Raw genomic sequence first — 25,509 nt, forward strand, 5'->3', positions numbered from 1 at the left:
TACATGAGACAAATCTCTACCTAATTTCTTAGCAGGAATAATGCGAACAGGAATAATAATAAACAGAACGCGTCTGTTTACCACAGGTGATGTGAGTGGACTTATTAAATGGAGTGCATTTTTCCCTGTGCATGTCACAATCTAAATCACCTCTCTTGCATAAAATAAGGAACAGAAACTGAGTAAATCAAAGAACCGGTGATGGCCAATGTTCTTCCTAGGCCTCAAATTTTAAGAATTTATGCGAAAATTCATAAAACTGGGCTCAATCCAAGGTAGCAAAAAATTTTTCCTCTCTAGAAATTCCTGGCTACCAAAGTTCCAGAAATTGCTTTCTCATTCCCTAACGTCTCATTCTCTCCATTATGTAACGGGGGAGTTGGGGCTTCGGGCCGAATTTCTTTTTAAAGATGATTTTTACAGTCAATGAGCAACGTCAGGGAGTGATGACACCGGGAGGTGGCATCAGCCGGTGCAAGCGTTTAAGCGAATCCCAACACGCCTTTCAGGGAGACTCAGACGCCCGGGAGCCCTTGGCATGTCCGCACCTCCGGGAGTAAACCCCCGCCGCCCGCCCGCGTCGCACGGGAGCGCGCCTGAGACCGCGTGGTCATTGGTGCACGCGCCGCCCCCTTCCCCGCCCCTGCCGTCATCCTGGGCGGTGCGCTTCGCCAGCCTCCGCGCCAGTCGCTGACAGGCGCCAGTCGCTGACAGCCGCGGCGCGGAGAGCTTCTCCTGTGCTACCGAGGCAGGTAAACAGACCAGTCGCCTGGTCGACTCCCAGCGCGGGGCGGGGGCGGGGGTCCGGAGCACCGGGGTGCGGCGGGGAGGGGGGGGGGGGGGGCGCCGCGGAACCCGGGAGCGAGAACCCGGGGCTTTGGGGGACGGGGGCAGACCTTGACCGTGAGGAGAAGGGGGCTTCCCTGCGGGCGCGGGGCGCGTCCGGCCTGCCCCAGGGTGCTCGTGGGTTTTCGGGTGACGAAAACGCCTGGTTTCGCTTTCCTGGTTGGGGCTGGGGGCGGCGGACGCGGCCGGCCTGGCCCCCTGGGGAGGGATGACGATATGCTACGGTGTCTAGTCCTGCCCAGAGCGTGTTCGCGGCCCGAGGGGCCGAAAGTCCGGCGAGGTGGTGGCGATCACCTCGCGCAAACGCGCCCGGGGAACCCAAGAAGGCCCGCCAGCGGCTCCGGGCAGAGCCGCCGGGGGGTCGCGGGGCTCCGGGCTGCTCGCCGTTTGGTCGTCCTCCCCGCCGGCAGGCAGAGGCCGGGGACGCCCTTCGCAGGGCCCGGCCCCACCCGACGCCCCAGGGTGCGCGGAGTGGGGGTGGGGAGCGGGCGCCAGCCCGGAGCCAGAGCCTCGGCGGGAGGGGAGTCCGGGCGCCTGGGGGCCCCCTTCGCCGGCGAGGTCCCCCCGAGAGGCGGCCCCACCAGTCCAGCCCTTGGTAGAGCGTGGGCCGAGCGGGTGGGCGTGGGCGGGGCCCTCAGCGGGGTGGGGCCTCGGGTGGCCCGGCTCTCCGGTCTCGAGGCCTGGTGTGCCAGGTGGCCGGGGACACACGGCTCCTGCCTTGATCGTGACTATCGTCATGGTTGCGTATTTTTCTTCCATTCGGAGCATCACGGTTTAATAAACACTTCCCCACATGCTGAACATCTGAGATGTTTCCCTTTTCCTGGCGAAAAAACTCCAGGTGGAATAGGATTAAGGTGTTTACAAATCAAATTACCAAAAAAATAGAAACAGAAAATTGAATAAAGAGGTCAGACCTCTGGAAAAATGAAGAACTCTCTCAGACTTCAAGGAGAAAGCGAAAAATCACCAATAGGGAACAGTTTAACTTCCATGACCACCGGGGAGCTCTTAAAAAGAACCAGCTGGAAAGGGAAGGAAAACAGAGGGCTAGGGGGTGTTTTGTATCTGACACGGTTTTCATATTTGTGAGAGGAAAATGTCAAGATTATCATAGAAAAATGGTGAAATGATGAGCGATTTACACAATAAAATGCAAATTAAAGGAAGTCTGGATTATCATTTTACATCTATTAAATGAACAAAACCAAAAACGGTAATAGTTACAGTAACACCTAGAAGAAAGTTGCCATGAGGGGGCCCCTAGCTGGCTCAGTCTGTACATCATGTGACTCTTGATCTTGGGGTTGTGAGTTGGAACCCCACCTTGGGTATATAGAGATTACTTAAAAATAAAAAAAAAGAAAGAAAGAAAACTGCCATGAAACTTGAATATTCAGTTTTCCAAAGGTGTGGCAGGGCTTTGGAGTTAAAAAGATGGCCCTGCTACCGACTTCCTGACTTTGGAGGGTCACCTAATGTCATAATCGTCCTCTAGTCCATTCATAAAATAGAAGAAATGATAGAGGAAATGATACCTGCATCCGAGTTTGTTGCCAAGATTAATTTATGTGAAACTTATGTGAAATTTATGTGATACACCTTTATTCTTTTCCTAGTCACACCCCTCTGGGTGTCCTGAATTATTGCAGACTTTTTGTAAAACAATCTGGCAGTGCTTTCATTAAGAAGTTAAAATGGTGACCCAGAAACCCTATTGCTGGGAATTTACCTGCAATGGAAGAAACAAGCAAACAAAAGAAAAAAAGCCAGAAGCAGGCACATATTGGTGCAGAATGATCTAAAATTAGAACCAACTGGGAAACAACAGCAGGGCAGTAGCTCAGAAAATCATGGCACATTAACTGGAAGGAACATTATGTAACCATCAAAAGTCATGATTTTGGAGCCTCTGATATATGGGGGAAACTGACAAGTCAAAATGCAGGTTTCAAAACTACTCAAATGTGAATGCATATGTGGAAAATCTGAAAGTAAAAACACCAAAAAATGGACATTTTAATAGAAGTTAGAGGTGATTTTAATGTTCTTTTTTGTTAGTATTTGCTTTTACTAAATAATACAGTTTTTTAAATTGGTCACATATGTCTCAATATATAAAATGATACAGACCCACAGCTTTCTGTGTGTGAAGGAGGGAAAGCTGTGTCCTGTTTGCTGCTTTTTATTTTTATTTTTTTAATGTTTATTTACTTTTGAGAGAGAGAGAAAGAGTGCGAGTGGGGGAAGGGCAGAGAGAGAGGGAGACACAGAATCCAGAGCCGACTCCAGGCTCTGAGCTGTCAGCCCAGAGCCGGATGTGGTGCTCGAACTCTCTAACCACGAGATCATGACCTGAGCTGAAGGCGGACGCTTAACTGACTAAGCCACCCGGGTGCCCCTGTTTGCTGCTTTTTAAAATGATCTCATTCTTTTTTTTTTCAAATATTGTCTCATTTTTTTCTTGAGTAGATTTATTAGTTTAGTAATATATATATTAGGTTTTTCTTTTAAGGAATCAGTTCTTAGATTTATTTATCAATTCTAGTTTTTTCTTTTTTGTTGTTTTTAAGGACTCCCGAATATATTTGAAAACTGAATAACTTTAGCCAAGCCGAAGCAGCCGGTCTTCTCAGAGGCACAATCCCAGCTCAGCTGAGCCACGACAGACGTATGTACCCTGTGGAATCTCTTTGGTCTTCTGAAGGTTGAAAGTGTCCAACTGTCATAGAAAATAAGGGTCTGGATGGGGTGCCTGGGTGGCTCAGTCGGTTGGGCGTCTAACTTCAGCTCAGGTCATGATCTCACAGCCTGTGAGTTCGAGCCCCGCATCGGGCTCTGTGCTGACAGCTCGGAGCCCGGAGCCTGGTTCCGATTCTGTATCTCGCTCTCTCTCTGACCCGTGCCCTACTCACACTCGGTCTCTCAAAAATGAATAAAGATTTAAAAAAAAAAAAAATTCCATTCTCCCTTTCAGATCTTACTTCCTCTTCTAAGGCACCTGTAGCAGCTGTGAACTGCTTTGTATTAAACATTCAGATTGCCCCTGCATCTCACCCAGTGACTGTGCTACACTGGAAAATAATCCTCAGCGAATAGTGTGGGTAGCAGGACTTACAGTTGGGAGCATTTTATTTTTTTCCGGTTTGTTAATCCTTTTTCTTCAGCTGTGTTGTACTTAATGCTGTTAAACTGTGTGTGTGATCACTGCCAGGGAAGCGTGCCCCTTCACGAAAAGCATTATAAATGTGGTTCACCGTTGTGCTCCTGAGGACCTAGCTCTGAAGCCTGGTTGGGAGTGCAGTTCCCTGGGTAGCTTCTATAAATCCCCAAATCCCATTGCTAGACACTCACAGGCTCCGGGCCTGGGATAGGCACCTGCAGTGTTGCTTTTTAAAAGCGCTTCAGGCAGTTCTGGTGATGGACTGGGTTGGGGGTCCTGTTCAGTCCAGACCTGGGCCTCAGGTACCCATGAAACCCCACATCCCAAAGTGTTTTTGCAAAATCTTGTCGAGTTTGTGTCAGATTCTTTAAGGGGCAGTGACCTCAAAAAGATGAAAATAGGACAAGGTTCTACTTTGCCCTGGTAAGATGAGGAATCTCCCCGGGGACTTTGGGGGTGGGGGAAGCTGTTTGGTACCACTTCCCAATTTAGCCAGTTAAGTTTCGAGTTATAAAGTGTTCTAAGTATTAGAAGTTTGGCCCCTGGCACATGACCATTAGGCTAGTTCCTACCAGCTCTGACTCTCGTATCCCTGTGTATAAATGGGGTAATTCATGGATCTTTTACATGCCTTCTCTCGAGTTCCATTGCTTTGCCATCTGCTCATGCACCAAGGCCACATGCTCTTATTTATTTTAATGCTTATTTGTTTGTTTACTTATTTATTTATTTATTTATTTTGAGAGTGGGCAGAGGGACAGAGAGGGAGAAAGAGAATCCCAAGCAGGCTCCATGCTGTCAGCAAAAAGCCCAGCATGGGGCTCGATCGCACAAACCTTGAGATCATGACCTGACCTGAACTGAAATCAAGAGTCAGATACTTAACCCAACTGAGCCACCCAGGCACCAACCCCAACCCCACCCCACCCCCAACCCCACCTTTTTAAAAATAAGAATGGAGGTTGATTTTTTTTTTACCTTTATTTATTTTTGATAGACAGAGAGAGACAGAGCACAAGTGGGAGAGGGGCAGAGAGAGACGGAGACACAGAATCCGAAGTAGGTTCCAGGCTCTGAGCTGTCAGTACAGAGCCCGACGCAGGGCTCAAACTCACAAACCGAGAGATAGTGACCTGAGCTGAAGTCGGACGCTTAAACGACTGAGCCACCCAGGCGCCCCTGGTGGTTGATTTTAATTGAAAACTTTCAGTATCTGCGGAGAATCTTACAGTTTTATTTCTTTAACCTATTAATAGATTTACTGATTTTGAGCCATCCTCGCATTCCTAAAATAATCCTTATTGGTCACAGTGTATTCTTCTTTTACTAACTGCCAAAATCAGTTTGGCGGTATTTTCTGCTGGATTTTGGCACCCGTATTGGTGGAGGCTGGGTGACTAAGGGTGTGAGCCCTACACTGGAAGTGCTGGGGTTTCAGTCTCGGCCTGTTTATCAGCCCTTGGCTCTAGACGCTGTTGCTCAGGTAAAGACACTCTAACCATTCTCTCTGCTGGGCTCCAGGTTCTTAAAACAGTTGCCTAAATTGAACATCTCATACATGTTGCCAAGTTAACATGTCCAAACCACAGCTCTCGGTTTCCCTCCAAGCAGGACTCCCCACCAGTTTTGCCCATTTCACTAGATGACATCACCCACCAAGCTAAATACCTTACTCGCCATTGTGTCTCCAGCAACTAACACAATGCTGGGACCTTAGAAGACACTGAAATATTTGTTGAACAAGGGGTGCCTGGGTAGCCCAGTCAGATTAAGTGTTCACCTCTTGATTTCGGCTCAGGTCACGATCTCACGGTTGGTGAGGTTGAGCCCCATGTTGGGATTCTCTGATTCTCTCTCTCTCCCCCCGTCTCTCTCTGCCCTTCCCCCGATCTCTCTTTCTCCCTCTCTCCCTCTCTCCCTCTCTCCCTCTCTCCCTCTCTCTCTCAAAATAAATAAACTTAAAAAAATATTTGTTGAATGAATCAATGAGTTGTTGTATTGTAAATATTACATTATACTATATAATTTTTCACAACTTTTTCTTTCATTTCTCTTATGGTTAGTGGTCAGTTCAAAATTTCTATTTATTTAAAAACTGGCCCATACTAGTTATTCCGTAAATGTTTGTTGGCTGAATTAATTCTAAAGTCAGTATTTGTAATTTATATTTTAACAAAAAGGCAGTCCATCCCACAGATTTTAATTCATGGAACACAGCTACACATAGAAGGCTGTTACTCTTTTGAAGCCTTCCCTTTTTTTTTTTTTTTTAATTTTTTTTCAATGTTTATTTATTTTTGAGAGACAGAAAGAGAGAGAGAGAGCTTGAGTAGGGAGGGGTAGAGGGAGAGGGAGACACAGAATCCAAAGCAGCTTCAGGCTCTGAGCTGTCAGCATGAAGCCCAGTGCGGGGCTCCAACCCACAAACCGCGAGATCATGACCTGAGCCGAAGTCAGACGCTTAACCGATTGAGCCACCCAGGTGCCCCTAAAGGCTTCCTTTTCTAAGGTTATTTTGCCTTTCCAATTCCCCATGTGGCTCTGTGTAGTGGTGTGTGCTTGTGTTTCTATTACGTTTTCAAGTCATTTGATTTTATTTAGAAATTCCTTGGGGCACCTGAGTGGTTCAGTTGGTTGAGCATCTGACTCAGGCAGTGATCTCACTGTTCAGAAGTTCGAGCCTTGCTTCCAGTGAGCCCCGCTCCTCTCTCTCTCTTTCTCTTTCTCCCTTCTTTCCTCCCAGTTTCTCTCTCTCTGCTCCTCATGGGACTGTCCCTTATAGGATTCTCTTTCTCTTTCCCTCTCTGTCCCTTGTTCACTTGCGCCATCTCTCTCCCTCTGTGCCCCTCATGGGACTGTCTGTCATGGGATTCTCTGTCTCTCTTCCTCTCTCTCTCTTCCTCTCTCTCTCTCTCTCTCTGCCCCTTGCTTACTTGCGCCCTCTCTATCAAAGGAAGGAAGGAAGGAAGGAAGGAAGGGAGGAAAGAAAGAAAGAAGGAAAGAAGGAAAGAAAAAAAAATTCCTCATTTTTCTGGGTTTTATTTATTAAGTTCTAATTTCATCTCTTATTTCTTTATAACTATGATGTTGTATTTTGAAATTTTCTGTTTTCTTCTTTTTTGAGTTGAATAATCATTTAATTTATTTTCATTCTTTCTGTTCAGTTAAACCACCCACACCTTTGATAGTCACATGGGTTCCTTTATTCCCACATCTCTGCCTTCTTGGCATCATCCAACTCTCTTGTGGTTTTGGTTTGGTTTGGTAATTATTTTCTTTTCGGCTAGAGTGTCAAGTGTAAGTGACTTTTTTTTTTTTTTTGGTTCCATTTTATCTGATTCTTAATGATTTTGAATATCTTTTCATGCCCTTTTGGCTCTCCCTCTTTTATAAATGATCAGTTTTTATATCTTGTGGCCCTGTTGTCTGTTGGAATTACTGTCTCTTACTGCTTTGCAAGGATTCCTTGTCAGTTCTAGAAATGTTCTAGACTCTGTTGGTCTTAAATACTAAAAATATTTTTATTTTACCATTATGTACTCCTTCTCTTAATTTTGTCTGTAGTGTTCTTCATAGCATTAAACAAGAATCCTTAACTTTCATGTCATAAGATTCTTATTCTTGGTGTGTGCTTTTTGTTTAAAAAGTCCTTCCTTGGGGCACCTGGGTGGCTCAGTCAGTTGGGTGTCTGACTCTGGCTTTGCTCTCACGGTTCATGAGTTCGAGCCCCATGTCAGGTTCTGTGCTGACAGCTCAGAACCTGGAGCTGCTTAAGATTCTGTGTTTCCTTCTGTCTCCGCCCCTCCCCTGCTCATGCTTTGTCTCTGTCTCTTTCTTTTTTTTTTTTTCAATATATGAAATTTATTGTCAAATTGGTTTCCATACAACACCCAGTGCTCATCCCAAAAGGTGCCCTCCTCAATACCCATCACCCACCCTCCCCTCCCTCCCACCCCCCACGTCTCTGTCTCTTTCTAAAATAAAATTTAAAAAAAAATTTTTTTTAATTAAAAAAAATGAAAAGTCCTTTCCCTACTCCTCCTCCAGGTCACATAGACATACACCTGTATTTTCTTCTTTTATTTTTTTTTTTAAGTTTATCTATTTTGAGAGAGAGAGAGCAAGTAGGGGAGGAGCAGAGAGAGAGAGAGAGAATCCCAAGCAGGCTTCCCGCACTTGAACTCACGGACCGCGAGATCATGACCTGAGCCAAAGTCCTACACTTAACCGACTGAGCCACCCAGGCACCCCTGTGTCTTCTTCTGATGACCTACTTTTTCCTTTCACAGCTGGGTCTGTATTCCATCTAGAGTCTGCTCTTGCATGTGGCGTTAGGGATCCAGTTTTATTTTTTCTTCGGTTTCCCAGAAGCACCTGCTGAACAACCTTCCTTTCTCCAATGGTTTGTGGTACCTGCTTTATTGTATATCAAGTCCCTGCTAAAGTATATATTCAAGGGTTTATCTTCTACTCGCGTTGGTCTATTGGTTTGTTCCTAGACTTCTACTGTGCGGTCTCTACTGCTATGGCTCTGTAGTAGGATTTATATCTGATGCAGTAGATTCCTCTCTGTTCCTTTTTAAGGTGGAGTTTGCTATTCATGGACATTCCTTCACCTTGTAAGCTTATCGAACTCCTCAAAAAATCCAGGTAGACTTTGTCATTTGGTTGAAATTATAGATTCACTTGGGTGGGGGGGGTCATTGACAGATATCTTTCTAATACTGAGTCATCCCAGTCAAAGCCATGAATACCTTTCCATTTTTACAGATCATCGTCAGTGTTCTTTATTGGAGTTAAAAAATTGTTTCCCCAGTCTTATTTTTTCTCAGTTAAATCCGTTCCTGGAAATTTTACAGTTTGGTTTCGCTACTGTGATTTTTTTTTTTTCTAGTTGATTCCTGCTGGTGTAGAGAAATGCTGTTGATTTTTCTAAGCCAGTCTTGTATCCCACAGCCTTGCTGAACTCTAGAACTGGGTCTCATGTCATTTCTGATGAGTCTGTTGGGTTTTCTGTTGTGTGATCACCTTAACTGCAAATAACGACAGCTGGCTCTTTCCTTGCATTTCTTGCCCTGGCTACTTCTTTGTCTCTGCATATGGCATTGAACGGGACCTTCAGTACTGTGATGATGGACGTCCTTGTCTTATTTTTGATCTCGGACAGGAGTGCCTTCAGAGGCTATCCACTAAGTGTGTTTACTGATTTTGTTATATAACGTTTATCAGGTTAGGGGAGTTTCCTCCTATTCCTAGTCTGCTAAGAGTATTTTTTTAAAGTGATAAAGAGCTGTTGACCTTTGACATACTTAATGTCTTGAAATGTACCAGAGGATTGGGCTACAACCTGACTGTTCACAGAGAGTATCTTATAGGAATAGTATCCTAGCACAGCCAGGGACTCAGAATCCCAATCTCCATCCCCAGCGATTTTACTAACCGGCACTGTAATCATGGCTGTTGTCACCTGACTTCTCTGAATCTTGGTAGCCTAATTTGTAGAGTGAGAGGTTTGCATTAAATAATAGAAGATCTTCCCAATTTTATCACAAACAGAAAGAAACTCTCCAAGGTCTTCTGTAAGTTTTGAGTCCCACTTACCTTTAGAAATGGTTCTATACTTCAAACTGTAGCTGTTATTTTTAATAACTTTTCATAACTAAATGTTGCTTTTGTTGTTCTCAACTGATCCTCATCTCCAAATGGTCTTGTCCTCAGATATTCTGTGATTAGCCTGGTTTATCCAGTATTTGGCTTTAATAAAGTACTGGGCAGCAATGCGTGCCATGGCACACACAGCTTAGTAAGAGTGTTGCTAAAGCCAAGCCCCTCATTTACCTCCCCCGAGACCTGCCCCACACTTCTGTGTTCTGTCCATGCAGTTGTCCAGTCCACAAGCCTGGGTGCCACTTCGACTCTTCCAGGCTCCCATCCTCCACAACAAACACCAAGTCCTCTAGAAGCTGCCTTCTAACGCACACCATCCATGCAAGGAGACCATCTCCTTCCCTGGCAAGGCCTCCATCTTTTACCTCAATCACTACAGTAGCCTTGAAACTAGTTTCCCTGTGTCCACACACACACACACACACACACACACACACATACACACACACAGTCCCCAGTCCATTCTCCACAATGTTCTTTCTCAGGGAGAACCCAGAACTCATCACTGGCTCCTTAGTACTTTCAGGATCAACTCCAGACTACTTAATATGCTTTATAATTAGGCTGCCTGTGTTAACATACTGGGGTACTCTTGAGAATGAAAGGGGCGCTCTTAATATTAGCACCAGGAACAATGGGTGTAGACTGTCCCAAGGCAGTGGGGGTGTCTGCTCAGCTTGCTGGTGAGGCCCTTTCCTGCCTGACCCCGCCTGCCTCTCTGCTGCACATGAAGGCCCCACTTCGATGAAGCCACCTGCGGCCCCCAGTCCTGCTGACACTCTATCTCACTGCCTGTCTCCACTCTGAAAGCTCTGTGCCCCCTTCCACGTCCCGTGTCCCGGTCCTCCCGAGGACCGAGTCCCTCTCTGTGCCGCCTTTACTATGTGGTGTCACCGTCTACTCACATACCTGCACGCACTTATAGAGCTGGGACTCTTACAGCCTTGGGCAGGGCATGTTCAAAGCCAGCCTCGGTGTTACTTCCCTTGCTACCTGCTTTTCCAGCTGCCTCAACCATATCAGGTAACATCGCCATCCAGCCAGAGTCCAGATGGCAGGTGAGGTCAACCTTTAGATAAGTGGATCGTAGTTGTTAGACAGCCGGCCATTGCAGGAAAGAGTGTTGTGAAAATTCATAAATATGGTTCACTCTTGTAACAATTTGATTTTTAGTTTGGTTATTTCTTATGCTTTATAACAGATATGTTCACACTCCTCCATTCACTCAGCATTTATTGTGTAAGTCAGGCACTGTGTTTACACACCTGGGGCCCAGCTGTGAACAAAACAAAACTCCCGCCCTGGGGTGGCCTGCACTCCCGTGGAGAAGGTGAACAGGAAGCAAATAATAAATCGTAGATGTCAAGTAAGCATCCCTGCTCTGGAGAAAAATGAAGCAGGAGGGGCGCCTGGGTGGCTCAGTCCGTTGAGGGTCTGACATTTGATTTCGGCTCAGGTCATGATCTCGTGGTCATGAGACTGAGCCCTACATCAAGCTCTGTGATGAGCATGGCACCTGCTTGGGATTCTGTCTCTTTCTCTCTCTCTTTCTTTCTCTCTTCCTCCCCCCGTCCCCCCCCAAAAAAAAAAATGAAGCAGGATAAGGGGATAGGATGCAGGGTGCTGGCTTAGGTAGAGTGGCATGGGCAGCCCTGCAGAGGTGACATTAGAGCAAACTTGAGCCACATGAGTAACTGTGGAGGGAGAACCTTCCAGTCCTAGGAGCAGCAGGTGCAAAGGCCCTGAGATGGGAAAGTGCTTATTAAGTCTGGGGAGCAGGAGGAGGCCAGAGAGGCAAGCAGCCGGAGGCAGGTCATGTGGGGCCCCGCCGGCATGGTCAGGACTTGGGGTCTTACCCTGGGCATGAAAGAGTGCCACTTGTGGGGAAGGGAAGAGGCATGGTGTGAGCTACATATTAAAAGGTTGTGTGAGCCCTGGGCTGCTGAGTAGAGAACACACAGTGGGGGCCTGAGGAAAGCAGGGAGGCTGGTTGGAGGCTGTTGAAAGAGCCCGTCCAGGAGCAGTAGATGCTTCACTTACGATACTAAGTAGTGTCGGGAAATGTGAGTGGTTTTGGGATTTAGGATTTATTTTCAGTATAGAGCTGATAAGATTTGCTGGTAGAATCATCGTGTCCTGTGAGAAAGAGGAAATTCAAGAATAACTCCACGGTGTTGGCTGGGTTCGGCTCATTGGGGTGAACAAAGTAGTTGTTGACATAAAACTCCATTAAATTGGGAAATGTTGGCTGGGGCGACACTCCCCTAGTTCAGTTCCCTGCAGTGTGTGAGCAGAAGTGTGGGCAGCACGGAGGCCGAGAGCTGGAGCCTGTGTGCAAGTGAAGAATACCCCAGGGGAGCAGGCTTGTAGAAGGCTGGGCACCGGGGACTCGTGCTGAGGGTGCCAGAAGAAGGCCAGCCGACGTGTCTCAGGACCCTGCCCCTCTAGCCCTACCCAGAAGAGCCTCCAAAAATCCTGACTGGCATGATCTGAGCAGTTGAACTTGGCTTGTAACTTTCAGATATATTTTTATTCACTTATGGCCACCGAGATTTTCAGTAATGATAGTAGAAGCATAAACAAGATGTGAATTCATTTACTTACTGCATCGTTCTCCTTCCCCTGCATGTGTGTGTGTGTCTTTGATCTCTGCGCTTGGAACGGAGCACCCAGGGGAAATAAGGTATTTAATCGGAAGGGAGGTTTTTAGTTTGATGAACGTGCATTCTGTAGAGGGTCATCAGTCATTATCCAGGATACGTGGCTGGTTTAGTCCTGAGCTGTGCTGGTCATTGTATGTGAGACCGGTTTCTTTTGTACCAACAGTTAGAAAATAAGTCACTCATAAGCCATTAAATGCCGAACTAAAACTCATTCAGTGACTGAGTATCCGCAAATGTTGTGGACACGGCCATTTCTGACCTGCTTTGAGCAGCCCTTTTTATAGAAGAAAAGATGAATTGACAAGCAGGCTTGCAAGATCCTGCATGTTTCCCGTTTCCAAAAACTGTTGTATTGAGAATTACTTTGAGGAGATTCTTGCCGGCACTTACACGTTGTGAGGGTATGAATTCCTTCACGCACAAACACCTATCGTGGGCCTGCTCTGCCAGGTGCCACCCCAGGTCCCGAGGAGAGAGCAGCAAACAGGACTCGCTCCCTGCTGACATTCATTCCCGCAGATGAAAGAAGACATGAACCAGCGATTTTCAAAGTCATTTAATTACTGCAAACTCAACCGGGGCGGGGGGGGGGGGGGGGGGGGCTTCCTAGCTCACAAGACTTCCATAGGGGCCACACCAAGTTCCCAGAAGGTTCCAGAAGGGGCCACACCAGGATCCTCGTAGCAGTCCACACAGCAGCCAGGGACTTGCCTCCACTCCCAGCCCCTACAAGTAACTCCTTGGGTGCAAGGGAATGAGGCCCGTATTGGTGCATGAAGAGTTCCCCTTCACGTAGAAGCCCCAGACCTTGCAGGATCTGGCGTCCCTCGTGACAGCCCCAAAGGGGCACTGCTTCCAGGGTTCCCACAAGGACATGCCTGGTTACAGCAATCACCCCTCTAGGGATGCTCAAAGCTATGGCAGACCCACCAGACGCACTTTATCAATCGGGTTATTTTTACCATAAGCAACATTGCTAACATTCCATCGCTATCAGGTTTCCAGGAAACAGAGCCAGAAATGATCTGAAGGACAAATCTGTCCTTAGAGAAGGACAAGGCTGTGTTAACACTTTATTTGACATTACTTTTATCATAAGTGCCACAGAGGAGAGGTAGGAGTGGAGAGCCTTTGTGACCAACATGCAGACGCTCTCACTCGAGCATTCATTCATTACGCAGCAAGCGCCGAGTGGTTCCAACATGAATGTAAGATGCTGACGCCCTTCTCATTTTGCAGATACATCGTCATGGTGAAAGGCCACATAGGCGGCTGGATCCTGGTTCTGTTTGTGGCCACATGGAGTGACGTGGGCCTCTGCAAGAAGCGGCCGAAGCCTGGTGGAGGATGGAACACTGGGGGGAGCCGGTACCCGGGGCAGGGCAGTCCTGGAGGCAACCGTTACCCACCCCAGGGCGGCGGCGGCTGGGGTCAGCCCCACGCCGGCGGCGGCTGGGGTCAGCCCCACGCCGGCGGCGGCTGGGGACAGCCCCACGCCGGCGGCGGCTGGGGACAGCCCCACGCCGGCGGCGGCTGGGGTCAAGGTGGTGGCACCCACAGTCAGTGGGGCAAACCCAGTAAGCCGAAAACCAACATGAAGCACATGGCAGGAGCCGCGGCAGCCGGGGCGGTAGTGGGGGGCCTCGGCGGCTACATGCTGGGGAGTGCCATGAACCGGCCCCTCATTCATTTTGGCAATGACTACGAGGACCGTTACTACCGTGAAAACATGTACCGCTACCCCAACCAAGTGTACTACAGGCCAGTGGATCAGTACAGCAACCAGAACAACTTTGTGCACGACTGCGTCAACATCACGGTCAGGCAGCACACGGTCACCACCACCACCAAGGGGGAGAACTTCACTGAGACCGACATGAAGATAATGGAGCGCGTGGTGGAGCAGATGTGCGTCACCCAGTACCAGAAAGAGTCCGAGGCCTACTACCAAAGAGGGGCGAGCGCCATCCTCTTCTCCCCGCCTCCCGTGATTCTCCTCCTCTCGCTCCTCATCCTCCTGATCGGGGGTTGAGGGCGGCCTTGCCGTCTTCCCCATCTTCTTCATCTTTCACGGGTTGGGGGAGGGGGTGTCTACCTACAGCCCTGTAGTGATGGTGTCTCATTCCTGCTTCTCTATCGCCCATAGGCTAATACCCTTGGCACCGATGGCCCCGGGAAATGTAGAGCAGACCCAGGATGCTATTTATTCGAGCCCCGAGGGATTGAGTCCTTCGTGGGCCAGTGCTAGTGCTGGGCTGGGAATAACAACAACAAATAATCATGGGTTGATCTAGGGCTTCTTTTTTTGTCTAGTGTGGCAGATTGAGGCGAAATCGATTCTCAAAACAGCCTTCAAGTACCTTCGCCTGAATACCTCCGGCTCCTTCCCCAGCTAGAGCTCAGTACACTAATGCCCCATCTTAGCCGTGATTTCACGGCAACGTGGGACATTTTTCTCACCCGTTTTAAGAGAACCTGACTACATTTCCCCGTTCAGAGAGCATTTCTGCCAAATTTGAGTATCATGGCCACATGATGCTCATTCAAAAAACAAAACTAGAGATCCTTAGCTCCTGGGCCCAGGCTCAGCGCGCCAGAGAGCACGTGCCCTGTGTCTGCACAGAGCTGGGACAGAGTCTTGCATTTTGCAGTGTGGGCTACACAGCAGCTATTGTGTCAAGAGGCACTAGACCTCGGCAGACGAGGTTTTCACAGGGAACGCGCGTAACCAACAACACAAAAAGACTAAAAAATAGCCCAACACTTGGTGCCCTTGGAGGCGAGCTCCCGGCTTGGACGTTTAAAGCGCCTACTCGTGGCATTCCTTTCTTTCATAACCTAAACTGTAGAGAAGTAGGGCAGTAAAAAATTGCACCACTTTCTGGGCACTGAGAGCAAATCTTTGGTCATTTACCTGGGCACCAGAACCATTTTGACATAGAGGAAGATGCAGCGTGAAAATACCGTTCTCCCAGAGCATTACACAATGAAGAAAATGATTAGTAGACAAAAGAAGTGCTCGCATTTCTCCATTGCTGTGTCATAACTGTCAAAAGCCAGAATTGCGTCAAGTCCTGGTTTGGCCATCCCCAAAAATACCTTAGGTGGCAGATGACAGAAATATCCATTCAGAGTGGAAAAAAAGAATTCTGTTACTGTTATTTAAGGTAAAATTATTGTCTGGATCATTCATTATTGTCACCTAGCTGATAAATTACCGTCCTGCAATGTTACTGGCTTGCACTGTGCGGGTATTTGATGTAAAAAAAAAAAAAAATTATTATATATATATATATATATATTGTGTATGACCAACATAGAAATTTGGGTTAGAGGAGTTAACATCTATCTGATCTATCGTACCACCTGTTTTTGTAAGGTACTAAATACTTAATACATAGAAAACCCTTTTGCGTGGTCCTCAGGCTTACATGTGCACTGAATAGTTTTGTATAAAGATCCATGGTGGATCTTTGAAATATGCATGTACTTTATATTTTCTATATTTGTAACTTTGCATGCACTTGTATAAAAAATTGTATAAATGTTCTATATCTGGACCAGAATTAAACAGGAGCTAAGTGAGCGTGTTGTGGTGTTGGCAGTGATGTTCTCCACTGTGCCCTGTGTCGGCAGGGTCATTGTGGGGGTGAACTGGAACAAAGCGGCTCGTGCAGTCCCCACGCCCCTGTGGTGACCAGTGTCCCCTGCACCCGCTCGCGATCCTGCCGTCAGCTGTGCTCCGGGCATGCATGCCAGCTGCTCCCGGCTACCTTTTCATTTTTTCTGCAAATATCTTGAGTGTCCTTGGCACTGGGTAGATGCCAAAGGCACTATTGCAGCAGAGGAAGACAGTCCTGGCACTCTGGAAGCTGCTTTTCTGTCCTGGATTTTGAAATAGAGGATTTTCTTGACTAAATTGGAACTGAACAGGCTCTCAGGTACCAACTTGATTGCCCCCCCCCCACACACACACACCCCTCTCACCCCCAGTCTCAGCTCATAAAATCTCCCAGACCCTGGGAGCCCCAGGGGCAGTCCCTCCCTTTGGGCTGAAATTTAACACCTCAGGTCCACAAAGGCCACTCAAGTTTGTCACAGTGCTTCAAGTCCCATACTCTTTCCTGCGCTCCTCACAAGTGTAAGGGACCCCCCCCCCCCCCCCCCCCCCCCCGTGCTTCTCTTCTCTCCATTTTCCAAGGCAGGCTTTCTCTCACAACTGTAGTTTACCAAGAGCAGGAGTAATCACGGAAATGACGGTGGTTGAACTCACAGTATTTGTTAATACCTTAGGAAATGCCAATATCCAGTAGCGATCGCAGCATCAACTTTGTACTAAAAACGGCAAGAAAGAAGTCCACGCGTCGGAACCCTATCGTTTGCAAAACTGCTGGAACGGACACCTAAGTTTCAAAAGCATGACTCATCCATGAGTAAGCCTCAAACTTAATCCCGAACATAAAAATTTCTAGAACTATTTTCAGTTTGGGCCATTTTCCTAATTCTTTAAAAATAAACTTCATTACCTGTCGATCATAGTTTCTCAAGAGTGGCCCGCTGAGAAGACTTCAAATGTCCAAAGCATAGATACTCAGCCAAAGTCCCTGATATACCATGTACCTCAGGCCCCGTATTTTCTTCCTGTTACTTCCCAACTCCTGTGAGTTGTGCTAAAAGAATTTTCTCTTTAAAAAAAAAAAAAAGCACCCAGGTAGCTCAGTGGTTAAGCGTCCGATTTAGGCTCAGGTCATGATCTCACGGTTCATGAGTTCTAGCCCCATATCGGGCTCTGTGCTGACAGCTCAGGGCCTGGAGCCTGTTTCAGATTCCGTGTCTCCCTCTCTCTCTCTGCCCCTCCCCCACTCACTGTCTCTCCCACTCTCTCTCTCTCTCTTTCAAAAATAAACATTTAAAAAAAGAAAGGAAAAAAACAATTTGAAAACAATTGACTTAACTGATTCTAACTCCCAGAGAGGTTTCTTCTGGGGAAGTGTCACGTGTCAACTTGTGTTTCCCACCTCTCTGGGGCTGAGACCAAATAAGTAAGTGTCCGCTGCTTTGGATGGAAATTTGGGTTTGTATTGCTTCCCACCATAGTGGGAGCCTTAATCTCAGCCAGAACCTGAGCTTCCCCAGACTCCGGCCTTGCCAAATGGGACAGGGAGTTAGGCCTCGGAGGGCCCATCACTGTCCCACCCCCTCCCAGGCCACATGAGACACTGGCTTCTCATAGCCCTCAGGCTGGAGCTCTGGGGCCCCTGCCCTCGCTGTGTACTTCAAAGGGTCCCCGTCTAGGCCTGCACGTAGAGTCCACTGCCCCCCTTTCCTAGACTAGATTCTGAGTACCGAGGATGCTGGAATTCTCCACCAAATGGCCCCAAACCAACTTCCAAGGTTCATACAGTCCTCTTATCTGCTCGACCTTCCGCAGGTGGACACCGTGGGTATACACACCTCAATGTCAGAAAGATAGCCAGGGGTGGCTGTGGGGGAAGGGAGCTCAGAAAGAACTTGGATACGTGGGCCGCGGTGCCCACACCCACGAACCTGAGGTCCCTACAAAGTGCTGGCTGGATCCAGGTGGAGAGAGGAGAGGGCAGCCACGGGCTGCAAGCTGTCCTTTGGACTCTTTTCTTCCTCCAGGGCCTGCAGCTGTTAGCAGCAGCCCTTCCCTCAGGCTTCTAGGGGGAAACTAGGGAAGGATTTTGCAAGAGTCATTAGTTTGTCAAATGTCCTCAAGCCATGCAAGTGTCTGTAAATTCTCAGACAGGCCAGGACTGGCCCTGTGAAGTTCTGGCTCAGTAATAGTGGGAGCACCTGGGTGGCTCAGTCCGCTAAGCATCCGACTTTGGTTTGGGCCATCATCTCATGGTTCGTAGGTTCGAGCCTCATATTGGGCTCCGTGCTGACAGCTCAGAGCCTGGAGCCTGCTTCAGGTTCTGTGTCTCCCTCTCTCTCTGCCCCTCCCCTGCTCACACTCTGTCTCTGTCTCTCTCTCAAGAACAAACAAACATTAAAAAACTAAATAATAATAATAGTGAACCAGAATTACTGCCATTTTTTTACATTACAGTTGTTTCTGTGCAACAGAATGCTGCATTGCAACTATCACACTTCAAAAGAATTGTTTGTTACATGAGTGTGCATAACACGATTTTAAGTGAAAATCAGAGTATGAACCTATAAGAACCTACCCATTTTTTATAAGACAAAGAAATAAAATATAGAAACACACAGAAAAAGAAAATACCAGAAATACACAGGCCTTAATGTTAAAGTGCTTATTGCTGGGTGTAGATAACAGGTGAGTTTTTATTTTTCTATTTTTCTATTTTCCAGAAAATTTACAGTGACCAAATACTGCTTTTATAAGGAGAAAAAGATCTGTAATGACTATTTTTAATTCCTCTCTGGGCACATACCAGCCTGGCCATTAGGCCTTCAGGGATCTAGTGTTTTCTCAGACTTCAGTACAGCTTCATGCATGGCACTGGGCATGAAAGGCCTTATCTGATCTTCATAAGATCCCTATTTTAGAAACCTGATACCCAGAGACATTCTGTCACTTGTCCAAGGTCACACAAATAGCGTGTTCCTCAAAGTATATTGTGGAAACACTTCGCCTTTGGTTTGCGGTGATATTTAACGGTTAGACTCAGAGGTCCCAGGCCTGAGGCACTGTGCACAGCTCACGGCCTCTGTGAATGGTACCCCCTGGTCTCCCACGGAGCTCCAGCTTCAGGGGACTTAGCTGACCCCAAGCAGAACCTGGAGGAAGGGTCAGCAATCCTAAAAGCAAGCTGGGTCCAACATTCCTCCTCCCCTGAACAGACCCTCTGTTGCTCACTGTCCCATATGTGGCCCCCTAGCATTATTTCAGGGGGGACCTTCAGCCAGGCCCAAAGGTTGTTCACAGGTGGTGGACCCCTCCAATTAAACCATGGTCCCCTAGAGCATGGGTCACCTCCTGGAGCCCCCAAGGTACAGGCCGCCAGAGTGAGTGTGGGTTGGGAGCCCGTCCTCCCTAACTGTCCTGGCAAATCTGCCCCTTTCCTCCCTCCCTCCCTCTCTAAAAACAAACAACAAACAAATAAGCAAAAACAAGCTCATTGTCTTAACTTTTGTATTGGACAAAGGTACCAGTCTTCAGTGACTCCATATCCCTTCGCGCCCTTGCTTGACCCGGTCACTCCAACAGCCCATTTTCATTGCCTTCCTTGCTGACTATACCATCGCTTTTAGGTTTTTAGAACTGCCAGAACAAATTGCCACAGACTGGGTGGCTTAAAAGAAACAGAAATTAATTTCCTCGCAGTTGTGGAGGCTGGAAGTCTGAGATCAAGGCTTCAGCAGGGATGGTTTCTCCTGAGGACTCTCTCCTTGGCTTCGACATGGCCGTCTTCTCCCTTGACCTCACGGGGTCTTCCCTCTGTGTGTCAGTGTCCTAATCTCTTTCCATAAGGACAGCAGTCACGGCTTCATTGTTACTTAACTTTGAATTAACTCTTTAAAGGCTTCACCTCCAAATACAGTCATTTTGAGGTTTGGGGGACTAGAATTTCAGCATATAAATTTTGTGAGGACACAGTTGAGCCCACCATACCATCTGTGTTCTAGAAACATCATAGCAGTGTGTCAGTGTCACTATCAAAGGCAGTCCCAGGACTCCGAGGGCCCCACATTCACACACTCATGTCTTATAATGGAAATACCATCATCTGTGTGCCTTCATCAGACTGGGCCACTGCCCACCGCTCCACTCAGGATTGCCAATTGGCCTACCTCACAGTGCCCGTCACACTGCAAGCAGAAATGGTTCCGTTCTGGAGACAGCCCCTGAAACCCGGCCGCTGCGCCCCCGGGGCTGGCACAGAATGAAGAGTTTCATGGTGAGCCAAATTTGTTTAGTTTGGCCTCTACCTACAACGATCTAAAACTCTAAGCGTGATAATGTTCCTCCCACACACAAATACACCACAAACACACCTGGCTTAGGGTTATGCTGATTATGAGTTAATTAACATAAATCTGAGTGTTAGCTGCAATTCAGTGGGTGCTATAGAAAGCTGGCAAGATCCTATCCCCTCATGCTGCCAAATCCTGAATGCTAGGCGTGCCCATCACCCTGCTCACAATGGCTGCCCACACATGGAATGCGTCCATTCAGGTTTCTTTATGGCCCAAGCTCACCCTCCCAAGGCCCTAACTCCAAAGTGCAGGAGAACCTCACAGATTCCTGACCCTCCCACTTGTGTGCCAGGTGGCCTCGTCGTTGTCTAGACTCACAGACCAGACAACCCAAGGAAGGAGATTGTGTTTCCTTTTTCCAGCCAATGCCATATCCCCCCTGTTCCCTTGCATGTCTCTGAATCTCCTTTTTTTCCAGCCCTCTGAGGAGGCTTTTTTCCTCCAACCACCTGAAGACCTTTTTCTCTGCATTGCCTTCCAGGGGGCAACTGAAACACAATGGGTTTGTTACTTCCATGGCATCATGCAGACATCAAGGCTGTTGAGGAAAGAGCCCAGAAGGAGAGTTCCTGCTTCCAGTAAGGGCCATCAGGCAGGGCTAATGTTTCCCCAAGAACTATCTCTGGACCTTTGATAAATGAAGAGAATAATGAATGAATGAATGAATGATTACCTGCTCAGTCAAGCCCAGATTTGCCCTAATATAGTACATCAGAGACGATGCCTTGCTTTGAGAATTTTAGAAGCAACAGTTTGCACGCCACCCTTGGAAGAAGTCCACTGTGGTTCTGCTGTGTACCTGATTTCCACCAGCTTGGGCTGCCACATTCCCCAGAATCTGCCAGGAGACGAACTCAGTGAATAAACCAGGATGGGATGTTGGCTGTGTCCAGCCAACTTATGGAAAATGCTAAGTGAGAATCACCATCTTGCTTTTAACGTACTCACTCAAAGAGTAACTGCACAACAGATATGTTGTTTTATTCCATATCTCCCAGTTTGCCACAGTAAAACCACAGTATCAAATGGAAGAACATTTGTATCCTTCACGGTGAAGGGAGTAGACCGAACAATATTATTCAGCCAAAAATTAACAACACAAGACACGACAGGTGTTGGTGAGGATGCAGAGAAAGAGGAACCCTCTTGTACTGTTGGTAGGAATGCACGCTGGTGCAGCTGCTCTGGAGAAAGGTATGGAGGTTTCTCAAAAAAAACAAAAAACAAAAAAACCTAACCTACAATCCAACAATTGCATTATTAGATGTTTACCCAAAAGATACAAAAATACAGGTTTGAAGGGGTACCTGCACCCCAATATTTATAGCAGCATTATCAACCAAACTATGAAGAGAGCCCAGAAGTCCATTGATTGATGAATAAAGAAAATGTGATATATATACAATGAAATATTACTGAGCCATCAAAAAGAATGAAATCTTGCCATTTGCAATGAGGGAGCTAGAGTGTATTATGGTAAGGAAGATAATTCATTCACAGAAAGACAAATACCATGTGATTTCATTCGTGTGGAATTTAAGAAACAAAACAGATGAACATATGGGAAGGTAGGAAAAAAGACGAGAGAGGGAAGCAAACCACAAGAGACTCTTAATGATAGAGAATAAACTATCGGTTGACAGAGGTGGGTGGGGGATGGGTTAGATGGGTGATGGGTACTAAGGAGGGGATGAGCACTGGGTGTTGTACATAAGTGAAGAATCACTGAATTCTACTCCTGAAACCCAATTGCCCTGTACGTCAACTAAAATTTTTTTAAAAAATAACAAACATTAAAGTATTAAAACACACACACACATGCACACACACACACACACACACACACACACACACACATACAGTATTATTCAGCCATGAAAACGCTGAATGAAGCTCTGATCCATGCTATGACGTGGACAAACTTTGAAAACATGATATTAAGTGAAAGAAGCCAGTCACCAAGGGGTAAATATTGTATGATTCCATTGATGTTGATTTATCGTATGAGTCCAGAATAGGCAAATCCAGAGAGACAGAAAGTAGTTTGTTGGTTGTTGGAGGTTGGAGAGAGGTGGGGACATGAGAAGGGATGGCTAATGGGTCTGGGGTTTCTCTGATAAAAAATATTCTGGAATTAGATAGATAATGAGTAACTCTGTGCTGCATATCACTAAATTTACACTGTGAAATGGTGAATCTTATGGTATGTGAATTATATCTCAACAAAGCTTTGTCTTAAGCATAAAACTGTCTACGAAGATAGATAAATTTTCTTTATCTTTCTTAGATAAAATTATCTAAGAAGAAGTGATGCGAAGGTAGGGGGTGGTTTAGGCATTTATTTGAGATTTAAACTAATAACATTTCAGGCAAATAACAAATAACATTTGTGTAAGAATGAGCTTAAAAAAAAATCAACATTATCCTTTCAGAAACGTCTAACTACTTGGTAACTACATGACTTAACCTGGTATTAAAAGTCTACCTGAAAAGAAAGAACAGCAATATTTAGCCACAGAGCGGTTGAGTTTAAAACCTTCTTGAGCCTCCTGGGATACATTTTCCTAAAAGGCCTGCTCGTATTCTGCACTGACAAAATCATTAGCAGATGTATAGACCTGTTAACCCATAGGCGGCAGAAACTCAAACCCTTTACTCAGTGTTAAATACCAACATTTCCTCAAGAAAAAGCTTTGGGCCTTTGATGAATGAATGAATGGATCAATCAGTCAATCAGTCAGTCAATCAGTGAGTAAGGGACTCAGGAAATTGCTTCACGCACCAGTTTTTGTAATGAGTCTAGTGATGGCCTTTTTTTTACTAAATTACAAATTACTCCTCATACAGACTATTTCGACACCTTTCTTCCACCTGATGGAGACTTTACCCTTTTCCCCAAAGATGGCGTTTCTCCTGACTTTTTGATCTGCCCAGTGGAGGCAGCCCCAGATGTTCCTTCACCTCATAGGCAAGTTATGTGCATGAGTAAGGACACACCCTTCCATGGAACGTGCTAACTCTTTGGCAAGACTGGGCGGTATGAATGCCAGGTTTGGAGAAATGGAAGCCCTCATTTGAACCTTAGCTTCTGAGCTGCCCACATTACATCCCTGTCTTACTCACTTTGACCTGCTTGCCCTGCTCGGAGGCCTCGCTGGAGCCTTTAAGAACCAGACAGCCCATCCGAATCACACACGTGATGTTTTGGCTTTCCCTCCATCGGCTCTCCTTCCCCTTGGCTTTCCCTCCTTGCACGTATACCTGACCCTTCTTTTCAGTGTGTCATTGCACACTTACGTGTCACTTCCACTTGGGTCAGGAGATCAGCAGAGACGGAAGAGAGGCATTGGTTTGTGTCCAGTTGGAAAATCTGAGATGCTTCCCGATGGCAGCTAAAGTGAAGGGGCAAGAGGACCCAGTCAGCGCTTGAAATCAAGGAGATCCATGCACTGTTCAGTGAGTATCAGCCTTTCCTCCAAACCCCAAAGCTGAGTCAAATGGGAAAACTTGCAGGGCAAAAGGGTCGTGAAAGAAATCCAACAGAACACCGAAGACGTCAACCGTCCCCTCTATCCGCCCCCAGCCCCAGCTGTCTCGTTGGCAATCCGGGCCTCCATTCACACACCTGTAATAGGAGGCTACCCCCACCTGTTTTCACGTCCCTTCAAGAACTGGCTTCATCATCTTCCTCCCGACAGTCATCTCTACAGACTTCTACCGCAAGATCGCTGCCTCCTCTATGCTCTGATAATCCCCGCCTGGGACATCCCGTCACAAACACTGAGCCGACAGGCTGTTTCCTGAATCACAAATACCAGCGATCACGGCTTATGACCATCATGTTCCCAAGCCTAATTTTACAAGGTGTATTCAAATGCAACATGAATCCCCTTTCCTCACACTGTTCCCTCCACCTAGAATGTCTTCCCTGCCCTCTCCACTATTCATACAAGCTCCTATATATACGTTAAGGCCCAGCCAAAATATCTATCCCTATCGTGGATCCCTTTGTGAGTCTGATGAAGCCTATGGACGCTGCTCAGAATAATATTTTTAAATGCATAAAATAAACATATGGAGGTTACACGGGAAACCAATTATGCTGAAATACAGCTATCAAAACTTTTGACACTGACTCAGTTTACATTTGTTCCAAACTCACAAAATAAGATCCACTGGTGCACCTAATAACCCCCATAATTTCACAATGGTAAGTGTAAGGCATAGTTTTAGATCCGCTACACGTACACATGTGAAGGAAGGTGACCAAGTTGTCCTGGCTTGTCCCATGCTTTCCTGGGGGCTCCCTCAATCCCTGGAACACTCGGGACAGCTGGTCACCCAACTGCTGCCATTGTTTATTTGCGAATTAAAAGAAGTCTCCAATACAGGGGAGCGGCCATGCAGCAGGTGCACGGTGAACACCAGAGCCCTCTTCCACAGCTCAATCTACGTTGGTTGAACGACTTTGGGAAGCTGTCAGTTTGTGCTAAAGCCAAACAGACGCCTATCCAATGACACAGCATTTCTACACCTGAGGATTCGCCCAACAGAAAAGATTGCTTATGTTCACCACGAGACGTACATGAGACTTTTCACAGGAACTGCGTTCATTATAGTCTCCAACAGGGAACACTTCGATGTCCATCAAGAGGTAAATAGATAAATAAATTGTGGTCTGCTTATACAACCATGTATCGTACGGGAATGAGAAGGGAAAAATAACACCTCCAGGCCGCAGAACTGATGAATGTCACAGACACGATGGTGAGTAAAGAAGCCAGCCACAGGGGCGCCTGGGTGGCTCAGTCAGTTGAGCAGCCGACTTCGGCTCAGGTCATGATCTCGCGGTCTGTGAGTTCAAGCCCCGCGTTGGGCTCTGTGCTGACAGCTCAGAGCCTGGAGCCTGTTTCAGATTCTGTGTCTCCCTCTCTCTGACCCTCCCCCGTTCATGCTCTGTCTCTCTCTGTCTCAAAAATAAATAAACATTAAAATTTTTTTTTTAAAAAAGAAGCCAGCCACAGAAGAGCACGTATTGCATGATTTTATTTGTGTAAATTACGGAAGTGGGTGAAACCAACGTGGGCAATAGAAGTCGGGACCATGGGTGCCCTTTGGGTGGAGGGTAGCTATGAGGGCTTGGAATATCCTGCTAATTACAGAAGGTGGTTCATTTTGTGGAAATTTATTGAATCGTGCCCT

The 25,509-nt window shown here is 46.9% G+C and overlaps 1 protein-coding gene across 1 annotated transcript; it reads left to right on the forward strand.

Moving 5' to 3' along the window:
* Positions 1-693: 693 nt before the first annotated feature.
* Positions 694-15,924, forward strand: PRNP (prion protein). Its single transcript, XM_049651082.1, has 3 exons — positions 694-752; positions 3,420-3,517; positions 13,579-15,924. Exon 3 carries the CDS (start codon positions 13,589-13,591, stop codon positions 14,369-14,371), a length of 783 nt encoding a protein of 260 aa, XP_049507039.1. The 5' UTR covers positions 694-752; positions 3,420-3,517; positions 13,579-13,588; the 3' UTR covers positions 14,372-15,924.
* Positions 15,925-25,509: the final 9,585 nt, after the last annotated feature.

This window comes from Panthera uncia, assembly GCF_023721935.1.
Source record: "Panthera uncia isolate 11264 chromosome A3 unlocalized genomic scaffold, Puncia_PCG_1.0 HiC_scaffold_11, whole genome shotgun sequence".
In the NCBI taxonomy this organism is placed as follows: domain Eukaryota; kingdom Metazoa; phylum Chordata; class Mammalia; order Carnivora; family Felidae; genus Panthera; species Panthera uncia.

What these genes read in the sequence shown, in the direction of transcription:
- PRNP (XM_049651082.1), top strand. Translation starts at nt 13,589, where the DNA reads ATGGTGAAAGGCCACATAGGCGGCTGGATCCTGGTTCTGTTTGTGGCC.